At 43.4% G+C, this 13,966-nt stretch overlaps 1 protein-coding gene across 1 annotated transcript in view; it reads right to left on the bottom strand.

The window, feature by feature from the left end:
- Window positions 1–13,966, bottom strand: part of GPATCH1 (G-patch domain containing 1) — a 44,446-nt gene that overhangs the window by 17,174 nt on the left and 13,306 nt on the right. The window contains exons 8-15 of the mRNA XM_024734149.1: window positions 13,545–13,692; window positions 10,199–10,278; window positions 7,389–7,593; window positions 5,183–5,479; window positions 4,035–4,213; window positions 3,638–3,765; window positions 2,513–2,649; window positions 2,011–2,177 (exon numbers count right to left, since the gene is read on the bottom strand). Coding sequence (XP_024589917.1) covers window positions 2,011–2,177; window positions 2,513–2,649; window positions 3,638–3,765; window positions 4,035–4,213; window positions 5,183–5,479; window positions 7,389–7,593; window positions 10,199–10,278; window positions 13,545–13,692 — 1,341 coding nt within the window. The remainder of the gene's footprint in view (window positions 1–2,010; window positions 2,178–2,512; window positions 2,650–3,637; window positions 3,766–4,034; window positions 4,214–5,182; window positions 5,480–7,388; window positions 7,594–10,198; window positions 10,279–13,544; window positions 13,693–13,966) is intronic.

Genomic DNA, 13,966 nt, shown 5'->3' with positions numbered 1-13,966 from the left:
ATATATACTGTAACGTATAAGACCACAACGTAAAGCAGGGAGAGTAAAGGGACGGTAAGGATTGTCTATTCCACTTGAAGTGGTAAAATATCAATCCTAAATACATGATGAAAAGGTTAAGTATGTATATTGTAATCCCTAGAGCAATCACTGCAAAAATAGAGTAAAAAAATATATAATAGATAAATTCAAATGGAAAACTAGAAATTATTGAAGTGATACAAAAGAAGGTAGGAAAGGAGAAAGACAGAAACAAGAAAGAGTGGGAACAGAAAACAAACAAAACTGCAGACCAAAATCCAAATTACATCAACAAGTTACATTAAATACAAACGGTCAAAACATACAAAAATTAAAACATACAGATTATCAAAATGTATTTAAAAATAAAGCACCTAATGACAATGACATGTTGCTTATTAAAAACCCACTTTAAATATAATCATATAGATTAAAAGTGAAAAGATGGAGAAATACATACTATGCAAATAATCAGGGATAAAGAGTACTATTACATAATGATGAATGGGTCAATTCATCAAAAAAAATATAACTATCCTAAATGTGTATGCACCTAACAAGAGAGTTTCAAAATACATGAAGCAAGCACTTGGGAATAAAGTTTGATAGTTTCTTACAAAGTTACATCTATATTTAGCTCTTACCCAGTAATCCCACTGTTAGGTATTTACCCTAGGGAAGTGTAAACTTATGTTCATATACAAATTTCCACATGAATATTCATAGCAGCTTTATTTATGATAGCCAAAAACTGGAAACAACCATATGTCCTCAAAGAGTGAATGGACCAAGCTGTGGTGTACCCATACAGTGAAATATCATTAAACAATAAAAAGGAAGGAACTACTGATACACACACAGTACTGATGAATCTCAAACGTATGACACTGAGTGAAAGAAGCCAGTTTCAAAAGGCTACATATGTGTATCATCTGATTTCATTTATATAACGTTCTGGAAGGAGCAAAACTATTGAGACAGAGGAGAGATCAATGGTTGACCAGGGCTTGGGGTGAGGGGAGGGTATGACTATGAAGGGACAGCATGAGGGAGGTTTTTGGGGTGATGGTATCATTTTGCCTGCTGATTGTGGTAGTGGTTTCATGAATCTACATATGTATAACAACTCACTGTACTGCAGTTTTTTTTTAAGTCAAGTTTAATGTATGTTAATTTAAAAAATAATTTTAATGAGGCTATTAGAAATAAAACCAACTTTTTAAGTTCAACTCAACTATTTAGGCAGTAATTTTTTTTTCTTTTTTTTCTTTTTTTTTTTTTTTGCGGTACGCGGGCCTCTCACTGTTGTGGCCTCTCCCGTTGCGGAGCACAGGCTCAGGACGCGCAGGCTCAGTGGCCATGGCTCATGGGCCCAGCCGCTCCGCGGCATGTGGGATCCTCCCGGACCGGGGCACGAACCCGCATCCCCTGCATCGGCAGGCAGACTCTCAACCACTGCGCCACCAGGGAAGCCCTAGGCAGTAATTTTTTAAAAGAATCCAACGGATAATTTCTCTATACTCTCCACAAAAGGGATTACTTGTTACTTGGAAAATCATATTTTCTATACAATACACTGACTTTTGTTTCAGTGGTTGATGCTAAGTGAAAGCCATTCTAGGCAGAGAAGTTTATAACCTCTCCTCAAATGATTAAGGCTATGACCGAAATTGGTGAATTGTACAGCAGATGTGGGCAAACTACTGCCCATGGGCCAAATCCAACCCACCGCCTGTTTTTGTAAATAAAGTTGTACTGGAACACAGATGTACTCAATTTTTTTCATATTGCCTGTGGTTTCTTTCACACTCAACAGCAAAGATGAATAGTTGTGATACCGTATGGCACACAAAGCCTAAAATATTTAATATCTGGCCTTTCACAGCAAAAGTCTGCTGACCACTGCTATCGAATGACAAAAAGCATCACCACAGAGAAAGGCAAAGGCCACAGTCAGCCTGGCAAAGAGAACTTGAGAGCCCCAAATACCTTATTTGAGACTGATTCCGTTGTATGCTCTTCCTCTTTGTTTACTAATGGACTGGACTCTTGTTTAGGTGGACCAACTTTTGATCTAGCCAAACTTAAAAACTCACTAATGGAATCTTCTTTCTTTTCTTGTTTAGATGTATCCCATCTGGATGGTTTTCTTGATTCTGAAAGGTAGGACATAGACCTAACATTAGAATTAGCAAGCAAAAGGCAAGCTCTGCATTATGGTTCTTTAATTCATTCAAGAACATCAGCGAGCCTACTATGTATGGTCCAGGCACTGTGCAAGGTGCTGGGAATGTGGCAGATGCTGAAGCAGAGCTCCAACCCCAAACAGTGTATATCTGGACCACTTTAGCACAAGCTAACGTATTCATATGAACGATTCTTTTAATGGAAGCAGAGTTCATACTACGTGTACCCCTATGACAAGATGACCCTTTACTTCTGTCTTCCCGACTAGGGGTGGAGACCATGGACCTGGGGAAGCCCTACTCACTGTCGGGACCTCGGTGCTGCGGAACTTTCTCACTTGATGCTTGAGTTGCAGGTGAGGAAGCTGTCTCTGGGACTGTCAGAAAGTTGAAGACTGAGTATTTGTCACGTTTCACTCTTGGTAAGCCAACTAAAGTTGAACTGGGGGTTGAAAAGGAAACATATATATAAATAATCTTAATAACAACTGTGAGGATAAAATCCAATTCCTATAAGGCTGTCCATCTCATGTTTTTCACCAGTAGCTCTTCTACTTGGTTGAAAAGGTCCCTTAAGATGTTTTTGCTTCTCAAAGCAATTTTAGAATTTGGAATGTCTGACTTTAGGAGCCATGAGTTTTTTATTATTATAGTAACAGCTAGAATTTAACTTTTTTTTTTTTAATTTATTTTTGGCTGCGTTGAGTCTTTGTTGCTGCACGCGGGCTTTCTCTAGTTGTGGCGAGTGGGGGCTACTCTTCGTTGTGGTGTGCGGGCTTCTCATTGTCGTGGCTTCTCTTGTTGCGGAGCACGGGCTCTAGCCGCATGGGCTTCCGTAGTTGTGGCTCACGGGCTCAGTAGTTGTGGCGCACAGGCTTAGTTGCTCTGTGGTATGTGGGATATTCCCAGGCCAGGGCTTGAACCAATGTCCCCTGCATTGGCAGGCATATTCTTAACCACTGTGCCATCAGGGAAGCCCTAGAATTTAACTTTGACAATGGATTTCCATGAAGGAAAAGTTCCACTGCTAAAAATATACCTCAATTTTCTCACAAAGTCTGTGATTCAGCTGTATATTCTTTCTTGTGGTGTTTATAATCAAATAAGAAGGTACTGAACTTGTATAGAGAATCAGAAAACATAAGTTTCACTTCAAATGTAAACTCTCTGTGTGTGATTAAAAAGGTGGCAAATTAGACATTGTTTCTGTAACTTGGCGCATCTGAGTTTCCTACCTTTGCTACCTGGATGTCTGCTTTTTTTTTTTTTAGTAACAAATTAATAGAAGTTAAATCTGCAAAGTCTGCAGCTCCAAGCATTTACAAGTAAGTTCATCTAGAAAAAGGAAATTTAAATGAATATGTAGGTGGAGAGTTAGCTTTAATACAGGGGAATAAGTACTGATGTAAGGGCAGGTTTATCCAACTTACCTTGGATACGGGTCAGGGACATTAAACCTCTTACACAGAAGCTTATCAGGGTGCCACTCAAATGTGTCTCGGGTAAGCTTCCCGAACAGCTTCATCTTCACAGCCGACTGCTTGTCACTGACGTCATTCTGGGAAAAGACAGTCATCTGTTTCATCAAGTGGCCACAAAACTGACCTGTCTGCTTTTCCATTTACAAGTTTGCAAACAATCTTCCAAAATTTTAGAACGGCTTATGCTACATTTCTGCTAAAGTACACTGGAAGCTAAAAGCATAAAGCCATTTCTTATTCTACAGTGCCATGTGTATTTTGGTCTTTTCACTGAGGGATTTAACGTTTTTAGCTATACAGTGTTTTAATTTTAAAATTCACCACACAGGGAATGATGGCGACAGACCTCTTGGTCCCGAGGGACTTCCACCTGCTCTGAATCGTCTTCCATCTTGGCGTGAGTGAACCGGGAGGACAAAGTCGAATGGGAAGACACATACAGCAGGGCTGCCTGAGAAAACTCATCCCGCTCACGGCGTCGCTCCCACTCTGTCATACTGGGATCAAGACAACATTCCAGAGCATCTAGGGTAGAGAACAAGAAACTGCTTCACTCCTAGGAAAAATGGGGAACTTAAAGGAGAACATCTAGTGGGCACCACTGTATCCCTGTAGTTTTCACCAGAGAAAACACATAATCATTATCCTGGCTTTTAAGAGCATGGCGGGAGGTCCTTGGCAGGTAATATTGCTCCCTCCCTCAAAATGATGCTTTTATTGAATTCTGTCTACTGCATATAGCAGAGAAAAACATTTGGGGATTAATGCTTGATTAAATCTTCAAAGCAAGGAACTCGTTACCAGTCCCAGACAGTGAAAATTCATCCCAACTATATTCCTAAGTTTGAGCAGAAAACACTCCTTTCTCTAACTTTTTTGTTTTTAATTTAACATGTAAACACTAGGGGTGTGGAATCTTAGTGCGAGTTAAGGCACAGTACACAAAGATCTGCTTTTGAAAACCAACCCCTCTAATTTGCTGACAAGCTCTCCCAAGGACTACTGCGTAAAAGAGCAATCTCTTGCCTCAATCTTGCCATATTTACTTCATAGATCATAGAGTGACTTTTTCCCCATGTAATGGTTCAACAGCCAACTCTCTTTGTAAGTTAAATTTTAGACTATGATTTAGAGCTAGATGGTTAGGATCTTAAGATAGAGTGGGAAATGACCTTGTTCTCGTGGCAGGAAATGCAACCCTTACACAGAAGTCAAGCAAACAGTAAATGGTCTGTAATTTAGCATTAGCCACTGCCAAGGCACACTCTCTACTTAAACTGCTATCTTTGGGACCCGAGATACAGAGAAACGCAGACTGATTGTTCTTGCTTTCTCAAGTCAAGAGCCAGGGCCTGAAATCTTTACAGTGTTCACAGCACGGCAAAGTAAAACACTGCCAGAGCAGGACACCTCAATTCTGAATCTGGGCCTAGGGTCAGAACAGTAAGAACACTACCCCTGGCGACATGTGGGAGGCCCAGGCCTAGCACCCACCTTTCTGACCCTGTTTCACATTTACTAAAAACTCTTCATATCGTTTTTGCTTTTCTGGATCTTTTGCGAAAGGTTTGAAGTTGCTGGCTCTTACGGGGGCTGTGCCACCACTCAATGCCATGTGCCAAGAGCAGTGGCCGACGTCTGGAGAGGAGGGCTGGGGTCTGCTGCTAGAGGCATTCTGGGCCAGACTCCTAGCCTTGAGTTGAGCTGCTTTAAGGTCAGTTGCCTGCTTCATTTCTCTGAGTCTCTCTTTATCTTTTTCAGACAGAAATTCTAACACTGAAGTAGGTGCCCCTAAAAAAGAGACAATAATAGCAAGAGATGAAAAGTATCATAAGACATCTATAGTCACATATCTCTCTACATACATTTTCAATATCACAAATTTATGTAATTGGAGGGCAGTATTTTACATTTAGTGTTTCATCTGTATTCATACTATCCCTGTGAACTAGACAGTAATAAAATAATGACACACCTATTTTATAGTTGGCAAAAGTGGAGGTTAGTACTTGGATGTTTATAACACCAGTGAGTGGTCCTAGAATGAAGAACCTGACATCCCAGACTCCGGACCTCCAGTCTGTGGCAACCACCATCTCCATGGTCCTGCCCAGCACAAGCCCCGGCTCAGAGCACAGCTACCCATCAAACACTCACATGTGTCACAAATGCTCACTGAGCGCCCACTGCCAGGCCTGGGGCTGGGAGAGTAACACAGATAAGGTCTTGCTCTCACTAGTGAGGGAGATGGACATTAAAGAAACCAAGAAGTAACAGCAGAGGACCAGCACGAGAGGAGGACTGTGGGGAGAAAAAAACAGGGCGACGTCTGTGAGAGGGCTGGCCATGGGGGCAGAGGGAGAGCTAACTAGCTTAAACAGTGGGCAGGGAAAGCCTGGAAAGGCCCTCTAAAAGGATAATATCTGAGGTAAGTTCTAAGTAAAAAGAAGGAGCCACGAATTCCCTGGTGGTCCGGTGGTCAGGACTCCGCGCTTTCACTGCCGAGGGCCCAGATTCAATCCCTGGTCGGGGAACTAAGATTCCACAAGCCACACGGCGCAGCAAAAAAAAAAAAAAAGAGCCAAAATGTGAGAGAAAAGAGAGGCAGAGGAAATACGAAGGCCCCGAGGCGGCATCATGGCCGGCAGGCTCAGAGGGCAGGAGGGAGGCTCATGAGGCTGGACCACAGGGGGTTCAGGGAAAGTGGTGTAAGCTGTGGCCTGAAAGGTAGGCAGGGTGGGGTCCACAGGGCCCTGTGGGCAGTCTGGACTTCTCCTTAGTGTGAGCAGTACTGGAGCGTTTTAGCGGGGGCAGGTGGGGAGTGATACATTTGGCTGCTGTTAAAGGGAACAGGCTGCAGAGAAAAGGGAAGGGAACTAGGAGACCAATGAAAGGCTGCTGCAATGATCCAAGTGAGAGAATATGGGCGCTGAGACCAGGGTGGAAGCAGCGGAAACGAAGAGAAGTGGATGGGGTCCCCTCGCATGTTGAGGGTAGAGCTGAGAGGACTTGCTGAGGGAATGGGTAGGGAGGGGGAGGCAGGGAAAGAAAGGAGCTACGAATTAGGGTTCCCATGCTCTGGGCCAGGCAGTGGGTCACTGGTGGTATCATTTACTGGGAAGGGGAAAGCTGAAGAAAGAGCGACTTTGGGGAAGGAAGCAGGCGACCAAGAGTTCCCTTTTGGTCTGTTGTAGCTGAGGCACCTAGTAGGCTCCCAAACGGCAAGTCCAAGTCCACCTCTCATAGCGGGTCTCTCGGTTCCAGCCCACCAGGGGATTCTCCACGTCTATCCATCCTTTCAGACACACTCATTCCTTTCAGGCTTTCAGGAAAAAAGCAACAGTATCCTTTTCCCCTGAGAAGAAAACAATACGTTCCCAGGCTGTGCAGAAAAAGTGAAGGTACACATGGCCCTAGTCTTTGCTTCATTCTTGGGACAATTATCAAAAGTCTGAAAACTGCTGCACTTAAGACTGGGTTTATAATTTTAATGACACAACTCAAACTGATGGTGGGAAAACAACAAGTAAAGGATGTGTACACTGTTAACTACGCCGTTCACAATAAACAATTTTATTCCCACAGTTTGGGAATACAAAATTATGTAAAAAATTTCAGTGGGAAAATGACTTTCCATTTTGATTTGGATAACTCAGATTATTAGAAATGTAATGATTTTAATCTTCTCTGTGGCACGTACCTTGAATAGGCGATTCTCCTAGCAACTCTCCCCGCTTGGAGGCATTCAGTTGGTGCCTACTATGTGTCCCTGGGTCATGTGTTGGCTTTCCAGCTGACTCTGATAATACCTGAAGTAAGTGGGAGTTCTCTGAGTTTGCAGCCACCACAGGTCTGAAATAATGCACTGGTCGATAGTCTCTTGGCAGTTCGGGTGGTGGATAAATCTTACAAAAACAAAACAAAACAAAACTCAGAACATACAGGCTGCAAGGGGATCATGTTTCATTTAACCAAGAAAACTCATTACCTCTGAGCGTGGTTAACCCCACCCTTTCCCAGGCTAGCACCTGGCGGGGAGGCAGCACTGGGAACAGCCTGCCCAGGTGCCCCGCCAACATCCGTCCTGGGTCTGGAGGGTCCCCAGAACCACACTGTTCTTGTGGTCATTTTAAGTATCACCCCGACCACTCTACTCAGAGATGCTAACACGCATGTTCTATATGAGAACAAAAACGATAACTATAGTTACTACTACTGGCCCACGTGCAAAACTGGCCCATTGTGAATCAGAAAATTTAGAAAAGTATGATTCACAGCTTAAATAAAAAGAATAACTTTAAATAAGTTACTTTTAAACTCAGAATTCTTGGGACTTCCCTGGTGGTCCAGTGGGTAAGACTCCGTGCTCCCAATGCAAGGGGGCCCGGGTTCGAACCCTGGTCGGGGAACTAGATCCCACATGCATGCCGCAACTAAGAGTTCTCATGTCGCAACTAAGAAGCCTGCATGCCGCAACTAAGACCCGGCACAGCCTTAATTAACCACTTAATTAATTAGTTTTTAAAAATCACATTAGGTTTAAAAAAAACTTTTTTTTAATAAATAAATTCAGAATTCTTTTTCTGGTTATGTTTCAGTTCCAAATTGGAGTTTCTGGCCTTTTTTTGGTCCAAGGTATTTTTCATTCAAAAGCTGACTGAAGTGAAATTGAAATACATTTGGGAAATTCAGGTATCAATGATGGTAGAACAGATAAGCTAAAAGAAAGTATTAGATATTTTTAAATTATTGCTCTAAATGGTCTCCCTTGCTCTTGGTCTAACAAACACGTATTTATGGACAGTCCTATTTAAGCTGTTTTCTAGATTTTTCAGCTACCTGGAATTCTGAGCTCTGTAACCAGTGAAGCACTGAACACCCTCTGGCTGTGGTTCTCAGCCCCAGACGCACACAGCGCTCACTCAAGACGTTTAACAATGCTGATGCCTGTGTCCCACCCCACAGAGAAGTCGGCTGCAGTCGGAGTTTCCCAAGCTTCCCAGGTGGTTGTAAAGTGCAGCCTGGGGTGAGCACCTGGTCCAATGAAAGTCATGAAAGAGTGCTATTATCATTGCTAGGAAACCTCATTTTTTATCATCTTAGCCTGACCGCCTTCTCTGAAAAACGTTAACTCCCAAGTCAGTCAGCAAACACTCTCGTGTTACCATGACACAAAAAAACCCACAGGAGCATGGCAGATAGGAGGGGTGTATACACATGACTCTTCTTAATATCCGCCATCAGATTCAAAGCATTTCAATCCCTCTGCTAAATCACTGCTCTGTTTTGCCTCTGGATCCAAAGGCTGGGTTTTTAGCCACATATTAGAAAACCTGTCTCTCTGTGAAAGGCTCAGTGAACACAGCCCTGCTCTGAATCGTTCACACCCAAAGCCCTACACCAGCGAGGAACCTCCAGTGCCCATATCTCCATTTACACACTCTGCCACGACAGTGGATTTGTCTGTCTGGCACCCTCGATGAGCAGGAGCTACTTGGGGGCCAAGACTTATTTAAACAGTTCTATTTACCCTTGAGTCCTAAGCTGAATGAGTACTTAACCATTTTTATGCTCCCTTTTCATACATGTAAAAAACTCACATTCTCCTTTGACATAATATGACATTTCTGGTAAATAAGAGCGGCTGACTATGTGCCCAACACTGTTCTGAACATAATCTGCTCTCTGTTACAACACATTAACTATCACGACTAAACAAACCAAAGCTGCTGTAATAACGTATATGGTTTCTCAGGCTGCGCTGCTCCTGGCCTCCCTGCTTCTGGAGAACCACAGGCCAATCCACAGAGGTACTTAACAAATGTTTGCTGAGTTAAAATCAAAAGGCCCATTAAAGTGTGGAATAATCTAAAACAAGGATGCCAAGGAGGCAAACGGCCAGGCACCCCTCCTGAGCTACCAGCACCCATGCTAACCTGTGAGCACGTGACTCTGTTGGGTGTTCAAGAGCCCCGTGGCCAAAGCTGTAAAAATGCTCACAGAAACAGCACTACCTGCAGAGGCATGAGGAGTTCTCCCCAGGACTCGACCCACACGTTCCCAGCTTGTCTCCCTTCCGCTCGGCGCAGGCAAGGAGCCCAGGGAGCCCTGCCCACAGCAGCTAATGGGCTCATGGCGCCTAGGAGGAGCTGGGACCGTGGGCTGACACGGCTCTTTGAAATTTTCTTTAAGTTACATTGCCTCTAGGATTAGATCAATTCCATTCTCCCACCAGCTTCTAAGGTACTTCTTCCTTAATGGAAATAACCACTCACTTGAAGTTCGGATTTAAAAGATCGGCAGTTAGATGTTTTGAACACAATGTGGCTACTGACTGACATTTCCAATGCAGAATGTGTCTCCCTGGATAATCACTAGTAACCAGACTGTTGCTTGCTGTTAGCAGAACTTATTTAATCTTTTCAATTGTTAATAGAATAACTCAGATTACACAGCAGCAAATACTTTAAGTGCTAAATCAGTTTAAAAAAAAAAAAAGAAAAATCTTACTTTCTTAGAAGATAAAGGTTTAGAAGCCAAGGAAAATCCATCCAAAATTTTGCCAACGTAGCGAAGCTCTTTCTCTGATTCTACAAAATGATGTCATTTGATTAATTCCAGAGGCAGAGAAACTTAGAATAAGACAAAAGACCTCAGTTTTTTATCTCCGAGAATATAAACACGACATGTCATAGTTGCAATCAGTAAAAGGGAGGAAAGAATGGCACGTAAAGCCCTCACACCTCTGTTGACTCAGTGACTGGCAGCCCAGACCACACCGCTGAAAAGGCTGTCCAGGTAACAATGGCACCTCAACACTGTTATTTAGAAAAAGTATGTACGGTCCTATGCTAAGGGGCACCAAAGAATATACTCTGTAGAGTAAAAGATCTCAAGAAAAACCATCAAGAGAACAAGTATGGATAAAAATAACTTTGAAATAGTCATTTCTAAAACTAGGTGAAGAACCATGGGGACATGACCTCCCAATTTCTGTAGCAACCATCCAAGCAAGACACAAAAGGCAATACAACCAGGTCAGCCTGTAATCTAACTGTGGGACCAATTAAAAGGTGCTTTTGTCTTTTTCTCAACTGAAATTCTAACAAGAGATAAAAGATCACTAATTCAGGATATGACTAATGCCCTCTAACTTGCAGCCAGGGATGATCTATTGGTTGTGGAGACAACCCTTTTGATTCTCAAGGATTTTCTGCACATAGAGGTTATGTCGAAAATCCATATGCATGAACTGCATTTTCTGTTGCCAAAAGCCCATGCTACATGACCACCAGCACTTACATAAACTTGGTGTTGAACCCTGAAGCAGGCACGGCTGCCCGCAGGGCAGGTGGCACTGAGGTTTTCAGCCGCTTATAATGCAGCACTGCCCTGTAACTACCCTCCCCACAATCTCATTCTTGGCACTTCAACTGACGTAGAACTTGTGGACCAGCTTCTGGAAGTCCCTAAAATTCTGTAGGGTAACATAGGATTAAATTACATTCTTTGAATTTTGTATTCTTTTAAAACCCAGCAATCTGGGACTTCCCTGGTGGCACAGTGGTTAAGAATCTGCCTGCCAATGCAGGGGACACGGGTTTGATCCCTGGTCTGGGAGGATCCCACATGCCGCAGAGCAACTAAGCCCATGCGCCACAACTACTGAAGCCCGTGAGCTCTATGGCCCGCGTGCCACAACTACTGAAGCCCTCACCCCTACAGCCTGTGCTCCGCAACAAGAGAAGCCACTGCAATGGGAAGCCCGCGCACTGCAATGAAGAGTAGTCCCCGCTCACCGCAACTAGAGAAAGCCTGCAGGCAGCAACGAAGACCCAGCGCGGCCAAAACTAAATAAATAAATTTATTTTTTAAAAAAACCCAGGAAGGTTTTTTTATTTGAGGAAATAAACAAATATCTACAAAGAAAGAGCCATGAGAATACTATAGCCCTACTTATCATGGAAAAAAAAACAAGAACAATTTAAAAATCAGCCGTGGAGACTGACTACGTATAGATTCACTCAGTGAAAAACCGTAAGGTCAAAACTATAGATGTTGTGACCCTAAGGGTAGGAGAGGGAACTGTTGGCAGAGAGGCCGTGAGCAGAGGGTGGGGACCTCAGAGGGAGGCACCAACCCAGGCTTGATGCGGGAAGGCTGAGATTAATCAGCCAGGGCAAAGGTGTTATACAAAGGACAAGCCAAAGATGTGGCTGAGAAGGCAGATTTAAATATGTCTATTTATTATAGGTTAGTAATTATTATAAATTAATACATTATATTAATGTTAGTAATATAGTATATGTGTTAATATGTTGATATAGTTAATGTAATAACTAACATGTTAATATAATCTATAATATTAATTAATATAACGTTAATTTAATATAATATTATATATCTTCTTTTAAGTTATAAAAACAATACACAGTCTTAGTAGAAAAATCTGAAAATATAGGCAAGCAAAAGGAAGAAAATAAAAGTAGCCTAGTTCCCACCCAGAGATAACATCTACTAACGTCTGGGTGCACACCCGCCCAGCACCTCGTGTAAAACCCTGGGTTCTTTTCGTGGCGATGGTGACAGAGGCCGCTCACACTTGCAGAGTGCTTGCTGTGTGCCAGGCACGTTCTAAGCCCTTTACGCACGTTAAATTTCCGTGGGACAGGTAAGCCATTGCCGTGCCCATTGCCCAGGCAAGGACGCTGAGGCATAGAGAGGTTGAAGAGCCTGCCTAAAGTCACAGCTGATAAATGGGGAGAGCCAGGATGGGAGCCCAGGGAATCTCTCTTCTCACAGTCTGTGCTCACAGCCATTAAGCAAACTAAAGACTGTTTCTCACCCGCTTTTTTCTCTTCTAGAAATGTAAAATTGGCATCATTTTGGGGAGTGATGCTTAGATTATTTAGATGTATTTTATAAGAGTTAGATCAAACTTGATCTGACTATAGCTAAAAACATCTAAATAGATTATTTTATCTGAACTCTCACCTCCTTACTTTAAGTGGTTGTTACAGTAGGTGCCATTTATTCAGTCTTTGAGGCAGGTACTATGCCAAACCTGTGATGCCGTTTAATCCTCACAATGACCCCCAGAGTGGATTTTATCCTCACTTTACAAGTGACGCCCAGAGAGGCTACAAGCCTTGCCCATGCTCATGAAGCTGGGTAGTAGAGAGCTGGGATTCGAATCTGGGTCTGATTGAGAGCTAAGATTGAAATCCAGGTCTGACTGAATCAAAATCACATGCCATTAATACCTACTGACTCCTTCCTATATCTTTTCTGGAAAGAAAAACTGAAATCCTACTTAGAACCACAGAGTCTGAATCACCATAAGACTCTGTTGAAATTCCAGGTGTGTCAAGAGGTGTTCATCTCCTAGCTCAAAAGAGCCCCTTAGGAACCAGGTATGTTTAAGTGATGAGATGAGCTGAGCACCAATCTCCATTTTGCAGCAGGCTCTCTGTGTACCTACCACCTGGTCCCCATGCCTGATCTCCTGACCTGCTGCCTCAGTTGACCTCCCTTGGCTACCTGCCCAGTTCCTTGAGCTGGGAGTGCGTCCCTCTGACCCACTGTCAGCTCTGACCCGCAACACGAGCAAGCACGTGTCCACACACTTGCTCCTTCCCTGATTCCAGGCCCCTCCCTCCTCCCCACTTGACTCTGTCTTGACAGTTGGCTTTGGCCTTGAACTGGTCTAAATCCCACTTCCGTCTTACTTCCCACAACAGGACTCTCTTATCCCCACTTGTTCCTCGCTCTGCATCTTCGACCAACAACTCCCTGCTCCACGGAGGCTAATGTCCCAACACTTGGTCTACCATCGGTTGTGGGTCCATGGAATTACCTTTCTGATTTTTATATTGCCTGGGTGCTGTCCAGCCATACAGTCCGTCTCCAGGCTCCTCATCCTTCAAAATGGTATCATACTTGGATAGAGTTTCCGTGGCATAGATATCATCGTCTTCCTCTTCCAGGGCACCTACACCAAAAGCCTTCAAAAGCAAGATTTCACACTGAGCCATTATAGGTGTTAGCATATGCCTGCCTGCACTGAAGGATAAGGCTATAAGGAGGTGACTGATCAGACCACATTAGCACTTCAAGATCACCAAGAGAGAAGCGAATGGGAGCCCCAGATTAACACAAGTATCCAAGTCTTTTGGAAAACAATGACCAGAAGTGAATGTCATGCCTCCAGCACTGCAGCTGTCCTCCAGACTCAGCAGCAGCCACGGGTCTGGGTCTTAGTGCAGGAAGAGGAGTGGA

The sequence above is a fragment of the Neophocaena asiaeorientalis genome, unplaced genomic scaffold (assembly GCF_003031525.2).
Source record: "Neophocaena asiaeorientalis asiaeorientalis breed wild unplaced genomic scaffold, Neophocaena_asiaeorientalis_V1.1 scaffold280, whole genome shotgun sequence".
Lineage (NCBI taxonomy): Eukaryota > Metazoa > Chordata > Mammalia > Artiodactyla > Phocoenidae > Neophocaena > Neophocaena asiaeorientalis.
This window is presented reverse-complemented; position numbering and strand designations above follow the sequence as displayed.